The 16,692-nt window shown below is 38.8% G+C and overlaps 1 protein-coding gene across 1 annotated transcript; it reads right to left on the minus strand.

Moving 5' to 3' along the window:
- Positions 1 to 1,814: 1,814 nt before the first annotated feature.
- Positions 1,815 to 6,962, minus strand: syf2 (SYF2 pre-mRNA-splicing factor). Its single transcript, XM_067480943.1, has 7 exons — positions 6,838 to 6,962; positions 6,442 to 6,540; positions 5,346 to 5,471; positions 4,737 to 4,854; positions 3,748 to 3,838; positions 3,180 to 3,278; positions 1,815 to 2,255 (listed from the first exon to the last, which is right to left on the minus strand). The coding sequence occupies exons 1-7, from the start codon at positions 6,853 to 6,855 to the stop codon at positions 2,090 to 2,092; spliced, it is 717 nt and encodes a 238-aa protein (XP_067337044.1). The 5' UTR covers positions 6,856 to 6,962; the 3' UTR covers positions 1,815 to 2,089.
- Positions 6,963 to 16,692: the final 9,730 nt, after the last annotated feature.

The following is a 16,692-nucleotide window of genomic DNA, read 5'->3' on the forward strand; positions in this document are numbered from 1 at the left end:
AATTCCCTGGTAAATTATGGTTCGTGGTTTAGAAAATGAACCTTCACAGGCTGGAGATGACTCAACGTACCAAGTCGGCTGAGATCTGGCATTCTAAACAACTAGGTGGCATAGTTTACTGTGCAATAAAGGGTTTAGCTGTTCATAAAGAGGTTTCTCCTCAGTCATGTAGGGACACATCTAAGAACTGAAATGATAGAAAACAGTTTGTCACACCTTCAACCTTAAATTCCAGACTGGGTTTCTTATGATTGGTTAGCACTGCTGTCTGCTTCTACAAAAGGCCTCTTCACTGAGGCATTTAGGACATTAACAATGGCTGAACTACATGTCGGTGATTTACTTTAAAAGTCCTGGTGTTATGCTACGGCCAAGTGACATTTAAATGGGACACAGCTAGTATATTTAAATGGATCAATATGTCTAACTATCATTATCCAGGAGTTACAGCCACATTACAATCACCTATTACTACCATGAACTGCTAACACAAGATGTGAACATGTCTCTTCTTGAGCAACTTCATATATTCTGCTGTTGTGGCTGCTGTGCTCACCCTAAAGCTTGTGTGCATTTGTCTTGACAGGTTCTTGGCATATGTTTAAAATATATCAGTAAACTATTGCTAGAAGGTACCTGTCTATTGAGTAAGTAATACATTTAATGTACGCAAGATTTTTAGGGCTGATATTAACATACATGTCACAATCTGTTGTAATGAAAGAGGAAAATCAGAGTGCTTTGAATGTCTTACTCCCAGACTGTGTGTCTCCTGCTGTAAACTGACCTGTTAATTCTGATTATTTTGAAAGAAGATAAGGCATGCAAAAACATAACACAGGAAAACTTGTGCAAAAGATAAAACTACTTCAACTGTATTGCTGTTCCTGCAAACAGAACCATCCATAATAGTTTCATCTGGCAAGGCAAAGAGGACAGACAGGTTTGTTTTGGTATATTTGTATGAAGCAGGGATTTACTCTAAAAATGTGTTTTAGTTTTTAGAATTTTTAGAATTGCATTGTAGTAACTTGCGTTTTTACACTACCTTGCGTAGTAATTTCCATCAATGGAAAAATAATGTGATTTATTTAAGGCTTAAATCAAACTAATGTTGGTTTAAAAGCTACACTTTTACCTGGCAGTTGGTCTCAAGAAAATTATAGGTGTCAGATTAACTGTAAGACACAAGACTGAATTTATGTATTTCTTTACAAAAGTCCCAGCCAGTATCCTCAGGCGAATCAGATAGGATTGCAAAAAAATATCACAATCATAAAGATGAACACTTAATCCACTCCCTAACAGATTTGGAGCAGAGTCAGATATCAAAGGCACAATTGGAAGATCTCCCACATCTTTCATCAGCCTATCATAAACAATATGTGTCACACTGGTGTCCTTTGAGGGCATCCCATATTCACGCTTCAACATTTGCCACACAGCTGTCTGCCCTGTAGAGGGTGCAATGTCACTGTATTCAGACAGGAAGGAGTTCAGGAATACAGCGTTACATGGGAACCTGCTTTCATGTCTTTAATCTCTGCTCCAGTCACAAGACATTTGTGCTCATAATGCAGCTTCAGGCAAGTTGGTTAAACTGAGATGTAGATGATAATGAATAAATTGAATTGCTCAATTCTTAGTTCTTATCTCTATATGCACATACACTAAAACATTCTTTTGGCTGGCATTTTTTGCTACATGCCCTGAGGTTTGATGGTAGTTAATGGCAGTTCATTCTCACACTCAAAATGTTTCCATCGAGAGACCACACGCAGTAAAACCACTGAAAAACCAACAAGCGTGCAAGATCACTGGGTAATGGGAAGTGGTTTATTTTAAAATAATAAAAATCATCATAACAGCATTGTTTTAACTTCTAAACTGTACAAAGAAACATCACACATCTGACAACTGAATTATCTTTCATCTTAAACTAACCTCACCATGATATAAGCATGTTTGAGAAACCGCCTAACGGTCCATTTTTGCTTTTTAATACATGTATTCCTTGCGTGCAGCAAAGAATGAAAAGAGTAACTTGCATCTAAGGCTCTTAAAAGAAAACAAAATTGAAGCGTGTACACTAGACAGCTGTGCCTCTCTCCAAGTTTTGTTTGATCTCTGCTGTGTATTTGCCGTAGAAGCGCTCGGCCTTCTTGTTGAACTTGGCATTCCTCTCGTTGATGTAGTCGATGTCTGCATCGTCGTTGTAGGCCCTGCGCCGGCTGTACTTGGCCCGTTTCTCGATCCTGACAATTGCAAATAAAAGCAGCTTTAGGAGGATTTCATAAACTAGTATGGCCACTATCCATGGCATATCCAATAACAATAATTGGCTACAGGCAATTTGCTGGTGTGCTTTTAAATTCTGGCAAGGAGAGTGGCAATGGAAAGCCTAACTCACATACATGCTCAGAGGAAAATACTGTCAATTTGTGAGCCCCCAGTCTTGATTCAGTGCATCTTCAAAGCATTGTTTTGCGTCATGCCCTGGCAACTGAATCCTTGTCTAATGTTCTACAGTCACATCTCTAAAACAAGTCTTAGACTGTCTCAAATACAGAACAGCACTGGGAAAGACCATGATAATCAAAGGTGAAAGGACATCAGCAGTGTGAAAAAAAAAAAGAACCACTAAGCACTTTGGGCCTGTGTCTAATCCCTGTTGTGAGCTTGTCATGGTCTCGTGAGGTTTTCATAAAGGCATACTAAACCATCTATCCATGCCCACCTACCAAAATGTTTAGTACGGTGGCTTGTGGTAACCACTTGACCATATGTTGGATGTAAGGTGGTGCACAGAGTCTGCTGTGACCTTACTAAGAAATGGCAAATATTCTGTTTAAGATAGTCTACTTGCCATCTCCAAACAAGTCTGATTGAACTCACACAACATTTTGGAATGTTTGAACTCTTTATGCCAGTCATAGTCAAGCCAAGGATGACTCTAAGGAGCATGGCACTCACCCATACTTTTCTTCAAAAACGTAATGGAGAATGATATCATCTATATTTAACGTTCATCACGTTAGTTGAGTGGCTTAAGTTAGCACAGTTACTACCTAATGTACAAGGCAGATATATAATGTGCAGGTAAACACTGAGATTAAATTAATGGTGTGATTGGACAGTATATGGTCTTTTTCCACTGTGGGTTGTTAATTGTGACTTACTGTTTCTCAACATCTTCCACCATGCGGTCAACACCCTCCTTTGTGGGAATGTGCGTGCCATGGATTAGGCTGTTGGACGTGGGGTGAAAGTCCTCACCACTGTGGACCACCACCAGAAAATTAGAATTACACAACAAAGATAATCACCCTTTTTATTTTAAATGACTTAAAACGGCATTTTTTTTCTATCACTCTGATAACTGTCCCCACCCTAATTAGAGATGATGATGATGATGTGGCTTTGGGGCAAAATGCATTAAGTGTAGTGTTCACAGTTCTGCATGTGGCCTTTTAAGTGTGAAAAACCTGCAGGCACTGAACTTATGTTAAGCATTAGCGCATATGCATAAACCCTTTCAGAGCTTTAATTTATTTCAGAAGTGTGTAGATATGTAAAATACTACCACAGGGCAAATAAGGGAGGACATTAACAAATTGGAAATGATTTGTGCACATGTGAGGGGTGGTAACTAAGTTGAATACACTGGGCAACATACTAAGTGACACAAATACAGTGTGGTCACAGCAGAGGAATTGTTAAAAAAAAAGAAAGAAAAGAATTACTCACTATTCTTCCCGCTGTCTCTCATAACTTTCTAAGTCGGGTTTGATCTGCTTGGTGAGCCTCTGGTACTGTCGGAATTGGGCCTCAGCATAACCTGCAGTCCATTGTGTGAGATAGAGGAAAAAACATTTTCACTGAGTTATAATTGCCGGAGCAAACAGCAAGCAGGCATGAGCCACAGCAACACAACCTGTAGCTGGTTAAGGAGGGAGGCGAGGAGGTAGCTCCTCGCCTCCCTCCCTTTTCCTGGTATTAACCATTTTCCCCAGAGGTTTTAATTCAGAGGAGGTTTTGATAAAACACATGGCAGCCATATTTAAAAGACACAACAAGTTTTTTTTCCACAGTCGACTAAATTGGGAGCACTTTGAGTTGATCAAAGTTCCAATGGGTCCTTACATGTAACCATTATAGCTTTCTACACTGCTGCTAGTCTGCAAAATTTCACTACATAAAAAAACAAAACAACCAAAATAATTAAAAAGAAAAAAAAGAAAGAAAAAAAACTCATGATCAATAGGTACAGCACAGTAAAACAAAAGAGTAGAATCACATTGTACCACTTCCTGCTTCAGGAAAATAACTATATCTTAAATAAAACTGTTTTATCTGAACCCCGTTTACTTTAACATTACAACCATTAAGCAACAGCCATTTTCAGTGTTTTGAACAATGACTAACTGGTGTGAAATTTTGTCCACTGAAATGTATAATACATATTTGGTTTAGATTTTTTGAAATAATTAATTGAAATATGACCATAATTGTTAGTTGGCACTTTGATCTTAAAAGATTAACACTGTTGATAATTTGTTGTATTGAGGCTGGTGATAGCAGACCAAGAGGAGCACTGGCCTTTCCCCCCCCGGTCAGATGATATACAAATCACTTTCTTTCTTTCTTGGTTTACAAGATTAGTATATTACCAAATACTACGAAAAGTACACTGCTAACAAACTACATGTCTGTCTTGTAGATAGCCTGCCACCTACCTGCAAATCCAGTGTCTGGGTTCTTCTTCTTTTTCTTCCTTTCCCACCGATCGGCATCGTCAGCAGTAATCTCCAGCAGTTTCACTCGTTTATAGTCCTCCCCTCTGTCAGCACATTCCTTAGAGCAAAGTTGTATTTTTTTAGTTAATATTGAATACACTTCTTTGATGTGCTACTTCAATAGTTTCTTATCTCTACCTTAAAATTATATAATTGTTAAAATTTATTGTTGTATATATATATACACATATAGGCGAATTAGAGTTTAATAACTTTCAGCAGAATCATGTGAGGAATAATCATAATTTAATTATGTTCTACAACGTTCTGTTAAAAAGTTTATTAAGTCCCTCTTTTACCAGTATGATGAGATAGGGTCAGGAAATACACAAGAAATGTAATTATAATCCATTCTGTAAGACATTTTTCCTTCATTTACACAATCAAAATGTTAAAATGTCTGATACTGATTTAAATCATATCACCCCAAAATCCATCCTAACTGCTGACATTGAAACTCTTGACAGCAGGTCAACATTTTGCCATCTTCCATCATGCAGAGTGTTACTGAGTTTACAGAACTATAACAAATATGAGAGTAAAAAATACCTTTTTCTTTTGGTCTTCAGCAAGTTCCCACTCCAGCCTGGCTTTTTTAGCCTCCCAGTTCGCCGGGAGTTTCAGTCTCTTGTCCTCCTCCACCACCTCTTGGTGATTGAGCTTACGTGCTTCATTCTGCAGTGGAAAACACCACCATAAGTGAGTAATTAAATCTACCAAGTACAAACATCTTAAGCTCCAAAGAGATGGTGCCTTAGCAGTAACAGTTCCATAGCTGTTGAATGCCCTACTCTTACACATTAGGTCTACGCTAAGATTTGGTACCTTTAAGTCACATTTGAATACCTACTTTGGTCATTGGCTTTTAAACTTCTCCACTTAGCACCTTGGTAAATATGATTTTATTATTGATATTCTCGGTTTTAGTATTATTATTATTTGGATTTATAATTTATCCAGTATTATTATAGGGCACTTTGGTCAACCTTTGTTGTTTTGCAAATGTTATTTTTACATAAACTGACCAAGATCTTTCACCACTAAATGTTTTCAAGGGCTTGTCCACAGCCGTCACCCCTACTGATATCTGATATCCTAAACTTTATTACTGTTATTATTCCTTACATTTATTTGGCGCCTAACTACTTCGGCATACTTTCAGTTAGAAACACCAATCAAACTTCAATACGTTTAGCTTATAAATGGTAAATGGCCACGTACATAGCGCTTTACAATGTTGGTTCCCATTTACACACACGGGTTGCTGCCATAAAAGGTGCTCACCTGACCCAGCGGGAGCAACTTGGGGTTCAGTGTCTTGCCCAAGGACACTTAGACAAGTAGCCGGGATCGAACCACTAACCCTGCGGTCCGTGCACTATCTAAAGCACATTTTAAATATGAATCACTTTTTAATATCTTTCATAGTTTTAAAGTTATTTAGACTTTTAAATAACGATGGCGTCATCGTGCCTTCGCAAAACCAGTATATAAAGGAAGCAACACTTCCTTTCAGCAATTTCAGCAAGAACAGTTCAGCTTTTCCCAGCTTTGCCTGGAAAGTCTTCTCAGCACCGAAGCATTCCCGGTGCATTTTCTTTTTGGAAAAATGATTTTCTAGTTGAATTAAGTTACAACAACTTACCCGTTTAAAATGTAACTCTCTAAATTTTCGCAGTCTCGCCTCTCTCTTTTCGGACGCTAAAGTTTCATTCAGTTCCCCCTCAGTGGCCGCAGCAGAGTCCTGTAAAGAAGGACAGTTAACGTTATGAAAGAAAAAAAAAACTGTTGAATAGTCTGCGGTAGCCTGCTACTGACAGAAGTTTGAGGGTCTCGGGAGCTCATGAGCTAACGTTAGCGTTAGCACTCGCTAACATGGGTTAGCTTAGCACCACCACAACAGCGTAAACATCAAAGGAGAAACTCAAACAGAGATCTCCGCCGACAAAATGAAACATTGCTCCTAAACGATAGTATTTACCGACCTATTATCAACTCCAAAATCACAATAGTTGGGTATGTCTTTTAATAAAATACAAACCTGACTACAAGACGCCATTGTTGTGCTTCACGATAGCAATGCGACTTGCCGTGTTGTTTCGATTGACGTTTGTGATGACGTCCTAAGACTCGCAGCTGGGAAGTACACGTGACTGGTTCAATAAGTGGTTCGCGATTTGGCGCGCCGTTCTAAATAAATGGGAAAAGTTACAATTGTTGAAAATGTATTTATTTGTGTTGAACAAAAATGAATAGAACAGTTTCACCAAGTTATGAAAGCACATTAACTGTCATCACCCCTGATTTTATTATTCCCAGTTCCCACTGAGGCCATTATTATTTAAAAAAAGGTTTAAATCTCAGAATACACACTATATTAATATAGGTACATATTTAGTGACGTCATGGAACGAAGATTTATTTATTTCAGTTCAAAAACACAAACTATATTACAATGACCATGAATGTCATCGTGATACCTTGGTCTGTTTAATTCTTTTAGTCCAGTAGATGGCTTAGTAGAGCAAATGAAGCCTCAAGAAGCTTTGCCCTTGAGTGAACCAATTTGATGAAATGCTTGCTTCTTGAAATTCTTCATGAAACTTCAAGCGACCGGAAGTGTGACGTTCGTGCCGGATATTACGAGGGAACTTAGAACAAGAAAATATTGAATTAAAAAAATGTGGATTTAATAAACATAACCACCCATTCCTTTGTGGAACATTCTCTGCTTTGCAAAAAAGAACAACATATTATTCTTTTAATCTCAGAAATACATCGCACAATTTTATTATTTCACTTAGACTTAATATTTCATAAACTCAAGACAAATATTGTTTGTTTTAATAATGCTATAAAATAATGCTATAAATGCTTAATTTAACATCACAAAAAAAGTGCATTTATTTTTAATCTCACATTATTTACTTTATATATTATCAAGTTTAACTTCTGTACATTATTTTCAGTTCTGTATAATCTTTTGCATAGTTTGTAACTGCCATTTTACTCTAAATAGGAAAGTATAGGAGTAGACAGATTCAGTACCCTGTAAGAGATGAGGGAAAACACTATGTAAAAATTATTGTTATTGCTGTGAGGAAATTTCTTAAGATCAGATACCTATGCCACAAATAACTTCCATAATGTTCGTAAGTTGTATTGAATATTAAAATATCAGTTATACTAAAACACACTTCGCTCTGTACCAGCCTCTCTATCATAATCACATTTTTAAAACGCCTTGGGTGGTGTGTTCTTTTTTTGAACCTCCAACTCCCATTCTGGTTGTTAAAAGGAGACTTTTAAGGAGTTGACAGCGAACAGTGACATTTTAACAAGCTCATTTAGGGAAATTTTTTATGAAAAGTTATTAGACAAAAAAAAGGAAAAACCTGTAATATTACCACAAAAACTCATATTTATTCCCTGCAGCAATGTATCAGTTTTATCGTGGTACCATGGCAAAAATAGTTGTCGGGCATCCTGTACCCTACAATAATGTCTTTGTGTATAATTCTAAATAAGGCCATTATGCTTCCTTTTAAATTTTACATTTATTGGGAAATACTGCTACACCAATGAAAGTTGGCATGATGCATACAGACACTTCTGAATATGACTGTAGGTTATAAACTGAGTCATGAAAGGTCAAGCATAAAGTCAGCAATGTGCCACACAGTGAGTTTGTTTAAGCTCTCCAAAACTCAATTGTAATGGTTGTTTTGGCCATAAGAAATGAAATCTCATATGTATTACCACCTCATCTATAAAAACACAAGTATCAATCAGAACACAGAAACAAACCTAGGACCTCGAAATATGACTTGATGTGATCAAAACACAAAAGTAAACATTTGAGTATGTTTGACTTGACAAAATGGATGTGCCCCCTGTTTGATTGCATTATACTAATAGAGGTCTTTTGGAGGATGTAATTAAGTGGAGTTTATAGTCTTAGATTAAAGCATCCTCTAGATCACAGGCAATGTTAATGGAGTGATGCATTTTCACTGGAAACCAGATGGGAGCATATCACAACGGCACAAAACATCATTGGCTTGCATATGCCATGCAAAAGAGAAGCCATCTTCATAATAAATGAATCTACCTTGAGGTAGTGAGAAAAACACTAAAGTAACACGAAGAAGACAAGGAAACAAAAAAATCCTCTGTATTTACTTTATATGTACAAGGGCAGAGTGCAGAAAAGTTTAACAATTGTAAAAAATTGGAAACCAATGGGAAAATAGAGATTCAGATTGATGTATCTGACTGGTAAATTGGAACAAATCAACACAAAATGAGCGTGAGAGCTTACACTAAATCTTTTGGGTATTTATTTTCTTCAATAGCTCTTGCTCTAATCTCATTCACACTTCCCCTTGAGTTCCCAAGTATTCTCATATGGTAACTAAACTCCCCTCTGAGTTCAGTCACTCAAAAATGGAGCAATAGTTAATGTTTATGTTCCTGCCGTATATAAACCATAGATAGAGTATAGTAACATTTAATGCCAATTGAAAAAAAATATTGTAGTATTGTAATATTGTATTGTATTGTATGTGTATTGTAGTTACACATTATAACAATACTCTAGCTACAGTTTGGTTAAGGCAAAGGAAAATAAGTCCTGCTATTCATTTAAGTGCCAGTGCTTGTCATGGGCCCAACAACAGCTTTCAAAGTTAAAGTAGACATTAGTTTGATCGAAACTAATATCCAGATTGGCTTTGTGAGAGGCAGTGTGTGGATCGCAGGAATTCTATCATTGCCATTTAAAGAATACAGAACTTTGCAACAGTAGGTGGTGGATCTCACATATGTTAGGCCACCCACAAATGCTGAACAGCCACTCCTCAATATTAACTTTTCCAGTCAGGCAAATCAGACCTGAAACAGAGTATCATTATATCTGCAAATAAATTGCATGTTAGGGGCACGTTTATGAATACACACCAGACCTCCCATTAATCTCATATAAATCATAGTTTGTTGCATGCTACAAATCTGATATTGTATGTTTTTTGTACATGCATAAATTCATTAGACTGGTGCTGTTATCTTGGTCTTAATAAGAGTTACTCTAGATAGCACATGGGGGGCAGGGCCTCTCACTTTGCAGGCAGCTGCTTCGCATCTGGAACTTAACATAAACATCATGGCCAATAAAATCCTTCCATTTCCTTAATTACTATTCCTGTCATTTCCGCACTAAATGAAAAGTTATTAATTCAGGGCCAATACAAACATGCTTCTCCAATATGAGGAGCTACTCCTGAAGCGTCCCCACCCTGACTACAGGACACTGTCACTAGACTGGAACCACAAGCTGCTGCCTTACTGTGCCAGTGGGTGTTTGTGTGAGTGTGTGGTGAACACAGGGCATACAGACATGAATGGAAGACAAGATGGCGTCTTGTTTTCCATCTCCTCCAAGTGTTCCCACTGGTGCCAGTGTAATCATCACAGGCACAACTCATCCTGTTTCATCTCTCCATTTCTCCTCTCGCTCCCTCTTTGCCACCCCCTCCACACTCCTCTTGTTCTTTTGCTGCTTCTCAGTGTGTTGAACACATGCTCTGCCACCCATTTCCCCACCCCACTGAAACTACTTCTCTCTTTCGTTCAATCACTCACTCAGTTTTCTCTGACACGTCTCCCAGTGATATATAGTCCATGTTGTATGCAGGCTCTTTTTAAATAGCACATAGGCTGATGATGAGTGTTCAGAAGGCATCTGTGTGCACTGTTGCCCAATTAACCACAAATACTTGCTGGACTTACACAAAATTCAATACTTCTCACAGGGTTATACTGTATACGGTATCAAGCACACTTTTAGATGTAACATTCCTTACAACAGATTATAATATGATTTCAAAGCTGCTGCTGCTGCCATTAGACATATCCAAAGGGCATGCATGAATGGAATGAATATACACCTATTTTTAGCAAAGTCCAAATTGACTTATTGCAATTAATCCTTGTATTAGCAGTAACACAAACGTTGATACAGAGATAAGTAGTTAGGGCTTGCATACACAGTGTGTGCGGTTCCTAACTGAGCCTGACAAAGCAATTGCCATCTTACCTGTGGGCAAAACAACATTTAGATCATGAGGTAAGTGATTTGACACAGTGCTAGCAGCCAACTGAAGCTATTCATGGGCCAGGAGAGGAAGAGGATTTGGTGAGTGACACATATACTTACACAAAAGATGCATGTATGCACTCAAATACCACCAGTTTTGTAGTCAATGCTTTTGCTCCACCACACACAATTAAAGTCCCAATTAAAGGCCATTATGGGTTTTCCACTAGCAGCAACCACAGGGAGAGCAGCTCCACGGGCCGTACATTGTGGGCACACAGATGTCTCCGCTGTTGTCATCCAAAGGAACTCAGACTGATCCACAAACTTTATGATCATAATTACTGATCAAAATTAAAGTGCAACAAACAATATAAACTCAAGAGCAAGGCAATAAAAAAGTTTGAGTGATTCCGGTAAGTGGGGCCAAGTGGGACTAGTAGGAAGTGTTTGTGAGATGTTCATCCTGAGCAGTATACTAAGTATACTGAGGTGATAACAAACAGTGACTGGAGCCACTTTCTTGTGCAGTCAATTATCTCCTGTTTACCACAAGAGGGAGGCATTTCCCTGGGATTTTACCAGAAATTACTTTAACTGTATATTTCAGTGAAAATATTAAATACAAATGCTGCATTTTTATGTGTATCCTTCATTCTGCAATTGTGTCTCTATTTCCCACAGCCACAATCACCAATATATTTGAGTTCTCACCACAAATGAAAGCACTGGGGTCCATATCTGTTGTGAAGAATCCAATCACCACCATAGCCACACACCAGTTGTGTCTTACCCTGAGCGTACGGAGTGTCATGGGTTTCCGCTTCTGAGTTCCCATCCTCTTATCCATTGACCCTAATGAGAGAGTAACATTCTCACTTGGCCAAACAATACACTGTTGTAGAGTGCTGTGATAAGACGTAGCCAGTCAACAGCCTCTGGACATGCAGCTGTGCAGTCTTCCCTATCTATATCTGGCCTGACACGCAAAATCAGTCGGCAGATCAAATAACTTCACACAGACACACATGTGAAAATGCATGCACTGGCACAAAGACAAATATGCACGCATCTTTGACTACACACACACACACACATTAACACACACACACAGAGTGCAAATCCTTTTCCAAACCAATCTTGTGTTCTGAGAACTAACAATCTGTTTAGCACAAAACTGCAGTGGCTCCTTTCATCTAGAGTTCAAGGCACCAAGTGATCTAATTCCTAATCTGATGATGAACAAACCAGTGCCAAATCTAAAACAAGTGTCAACAACAAACACCACTGTGAACTGCTGAGTGATAAATGAGCTCTTTCTTCATGGTCAGTACAGTTTATTCTGTGAGTTATTTAGGGCTTAAAAAGATCTTTTATATCCATGAACAAGGCAAATTCAGTCATTTTCAAGGTGGGTATCTTTTCCCCTGGGAATAATGTCAAAGTAAGATTTGCAATGTGAGAAAATATTTATATAAAGTTCATAGGACCATGTCATGAGGCTATTTCTCAGGTTAAATCATAAAAAGTAAGTTATCATTATATATCATATATAAATTACTGAAAAAATCTGCAATTTCATGACATCTGGGAAAATGTAATCAACATGATGATGCAATATGAGCAAAAACTACAGAAGAGCTACTAAATGAGTTATGTGGGCAAGTGAAATTTTCATTAAGAATTTATATGATGGTTTAATATTGCATGCTGCCCCATCTTTTTAATTTATTTATAGCATTTTGTTTGGGTTGCCTTATTTTATGTATTTAGCGGCCTTTATGTGGCCATGTTATGTTTTATTATGTAAAACTCACTGGCTGTGAGATAACCTTTAAAAACTCTAGGATAGTTGGCGACTCAATAGTGAATAGCTGGTCTGAGACAACATAAGAACATACTGTATGCTCATGAAAGTGATAACTCCAAACTAGAGGAAAGAGAGGAGCCATGGCATGCAACCAAACCATTACAACCAAATGCAATTAATGACAAATGCAATTGCTGGGGTTAGAACAGGCTTAAAAAGCTGCTGCTTTCAAAGTGTAAAAATTTCCAGTGTGGTATTGGCACTATTTGGTCCGTCAAGTTATAACGGGTCTGTGGGTGACATGCAGTCATTAAAACCAGACGCACATGTGGGAGCGCTGAACAGGACAGTGAAAACAATGACGGATATTCCAGAGTCAATGAACTGTCTGAGCCAGACAATCTGCAGTGATGTAGCGTTGTGTGTGTGAATGAATGAGGTGTTTCCCCTAATGTGGGCTATAATCTGACCCTCTTGGGAGGAGCAGGCAGAGTGCTGTGGAAAATATATAGTGCAAATTCAGACTAGAGGTCCATTTTGAAATCTGGTTCCTGCAGAGGAAAAGAGGATTGTAACAAAGAACTAAAAACACAAAAGACGGGAATGAGAGAAAGCATAAAAAGTAATATTTGCACATATCAAAGGATGAAAAGTAATCAAAGGAGAGAACTACGCAAAATAACTGTGAGCTACATGTAAACAGAGCATATACAAAGCAGATAGGTGGCAATCTTAAAGGTAATATACAGAGAGAATGCGTTTAGAGTCCATTAAACCCAAAAGCCTCTGAGGGAACGCTTCTAGCCAGACATGGAACTTTGATGGAGGTATCCAAGACACTTTAACTCCAGGTTAGCCTCTCACTCTGAGTAATGGACCAGGGCATTTTCAGACTCCCATGGCCCCTCACGAGGCCCTACGAGACCCTATGATGAAGTTAGAGAGGCAAGCGTAATCGCTATGGCAGAGAGAGCGAGGGAGAGAGAATGAGCCGTGGCCGTCTCCTGTTGCTGGTGAATGTAATTTCAGATCGTATTGCAGCGGAAGCACAACTGACAGAGGAAGAATCTATTGAATTCAGCTCAGACATCACAATAATATTGAGTCTTGTTTATAAACACACATTCAAGATGCTGCGGGAGTATCAGCCTTTTGAAAGCCCCACTGCTGAGCAGAGAGCTTCAGTGTCCTGTGAGCAAAACCAGAAAGAGGTTTGAAATGATGTCATTTGATAAGGCTGCTGTAAAAATATATTTTAAAAAACACAAATAACAGTAAGTGTTTGTAGTATCTCAATGTGATTTTAATAGCTTGTCAGTAAATAACAGGTTATGTAATTCATCAAGCCCTTCACACGTCCTTCATGCTGTGCCCAGACATAGCTCTGAGTTTAATGGTAACATCAGCATGAGCACATGCTTATAATGACAAGGAAACATGTGGATTTTAAGCACAGTTATATGGCTTGTTACATTCACACATTTTTTTTGCTAACAGTTGTTTATTAGTATAATTAACCTGAGGCTTATGGGAAGGTCATTAGTTTATAACTACTTGCAAAACTAGAGCAAAAGTTTGACCTGATGATGGCACTACATGAACAGTTATTGAATTTTGATTGAATTTGGTGAAGTGTACAGCATACAATATCATTTAACATTTTTCAATCTTAACCAAAGTGGCTGAGCAACACCTGACTTGCCCTACTCTGAGCCCCACTGGTAGCATGGCTTTAACGATCACCTGACAAACAACACTAATTCTCCCATTCTTTTGCTTTCATTCATTGCACCCCCATGTCTTTTCCTCAGTGGTTAGGCAATCCTTCGCTCATTCCTCTGGTGAGACGCCATTGCTATTATAATGCCATCATCCCTGCCTGCCAAGCCATACAAATGATGTCACTTCCACTCTTGGTCATGGTGGTTTGGTTTTGGCGACTGGTGCATGTGACAATTTGTGACTTACTAGGGAGCCTTGAAGCTTCCAACCTGGCAACTAGCCAAAATATCCACACCTTCATCCAGGTTTAGAGCAAGGCACTGATTGATGCAGCTGAATGTTTTAATTCAACTGAGAGCTCTTGACAGTGGCCTTATTTCTGCTTTTGCTCTTTTTAATATTTCATTGTTAAATATCCCCACCCCCACCTCTGTTCCTTTCCCTTCATGCTGTGCATTGTCTCCACTTCTGTCATTTAGCCCATGGCTTTGTAGTTGTCTTGCAAGGCAGAGCGAGGCACAGGCCCAGCGGTGGCTGATGTATAGCTTCTGGAGAGGAAATAGAGCACAGGTGACGAGAGAACGTGGAAATGTCCTCATGGCACTGTGCCCACTGGGCTCAGCATTGGAGGGAGCCTTTTTTCTTGTGCCAGGTGGGTGGATAGTGGGTAGACGTAGGAATGGGATCAAACACTAGAGAGGCAGTGGAGGGTGGTGGTGGTTGTAGGGGTTGGTGGTTTTGCGACTGTGAGGAGTGGTCAATTGAGTGGAAGGTTTTAATTCATATGCAATTAATTAATGCACAAATTGTCCATGCATTTTCTTTGGCTTGTTTCTTCCCTCTGCTAATGTTTATGAGGCTTCCCAATCTCTGGTTTTGGAATATTTCTAAATCCATTAATGCCCCATTTGTTAAAATGTTAGATATTGCGTTTCATTTTCTTTTCTGGTCCCATGCAAAATGACATAAAACATTCAACTGAAAATATCGCCTGCACTGCTTATCCTATAAACGAAAGGTTCCATGAAAGGAAAAACAGTTGTTAACATGAGGTATTTATAGTTCCAGTCGTGTTTTAAATTGCTGCACCATGTGCACTAGCCATACACATTCAATGAAATCTACCACTTTTTCACCAAGACCACGTCTGTAATTTGCCAGTCAACAGTGTCACTGTCCAAACTCTGATTCTGCATAATGTATTTGAGGTTGGGAATTTCGCATTCATACTTGCAATGTGACCAAGAGCACGGGCAGATGCCTCTTCTGTCCCCACAGTGTCTCATTATCCAAGCTCTAGCAGCTCAGGCGTGTGGGTTCTCAGCGGGGAACCCCAGCCCAAAGTGTGGTGGTGAGGATTGGACAAACCAGCCACCACTCACAGGATCCGACAGGATGGGGAGGGAGGAAGACGACGGTCATCATTTGGAGGTTTGGGTCTGATTGCTTCCCCTTGTGAGGGACTTAACTGCCCCTGCTGGGAATGCGGTCCATTTCACACCCATGCCTAAAGACAGACAGGAAGAAAGACGTGTAAAAATAAAAAAATAAGGAAGAAATACGGCCATGAAGAGTGAAACTGACAGAGCAAAACAAGGTCACAAAGGCAAACCTCCAAAGACAGCATGAATATAATGTATGAATTCAGGCTATAAAAAAAGACTACATGCAGTACATTATATTGTGGGAATGAGTCATGAGAGTGACTGGCTAGTCATTATGGTGACAGAGGAATGTAACTTTTTATTTAATGTACTAATAAAAATAACTTCAATTATATCAGGTCAAAGACACCTACAATTTTAAAATTATAGCTGACATCTAATTTGCAGCTATAGCTCCATTTCAGAAATTCAAACATTAAAGCAGCCTGCAATCTATTTTTTAGAGAACAATGGATCACAACTGGGTCTATGTGAAGGGGGGTAATGACAGTGATGCACCCACAGAGAATTATCCCCCAACTACGCAGCTTCCCTCATCTACTCCGAACTTTATAGAATCTTTCACATAGCTCACTGTTTTCTCTTTCTGGTCCACAACTTTGTAAAAACAGGAGTGAAACATGAGGTGGCCAGAAGCACTACGCCACATGATAATTTATAATACATTTGCAAACAGGTAACTGTTTGGTGTGAACATATAAACGTAAATGCAGGATTAAAATAAGCATTTTTGATAAGTGTGTTAATGTGAAAGTGTTTTTTTGTTGTTGTGGCGATTACAGTACCTTCCTTGATGACAGAAAGGTCAGTGCCTGGCATTGATAA

The sequence above is a fragment of the Channa argus genome, chromosome 16 (assembly GCF_033026475.1).
Source record: "Channa argus isolate prfri chromosome 16, Channa argus male v1.0, whole genome shotgun sequence".
NCBI classification, from domain to species: domain Eukaryota; kingdom Metazoa; phylum Chordata; class Actinopteri; order Anabantiformes; family Channidae; genus Channa; species Channa argus.

Bases quoted from the DNA above. Each gene is read 5' to 3' on its own strand.
- syf2 (XM_067480943.1), bottom strand. The intron at 5,472-6,441 runs GTAAGTTGTTGT...TTTCCACTGCAG, and splicing joins GAGAGTTACATTTTAAACGG to AATGAAGCACGTAAGCTCAA. The intron at 3,839-4,736 runs GTAGGTGGCAGG...AATGGACTGCAG, and splicing joins CCCAGACACTGGATTTGCAG to GTTATGCTGAGGCCCAATTC.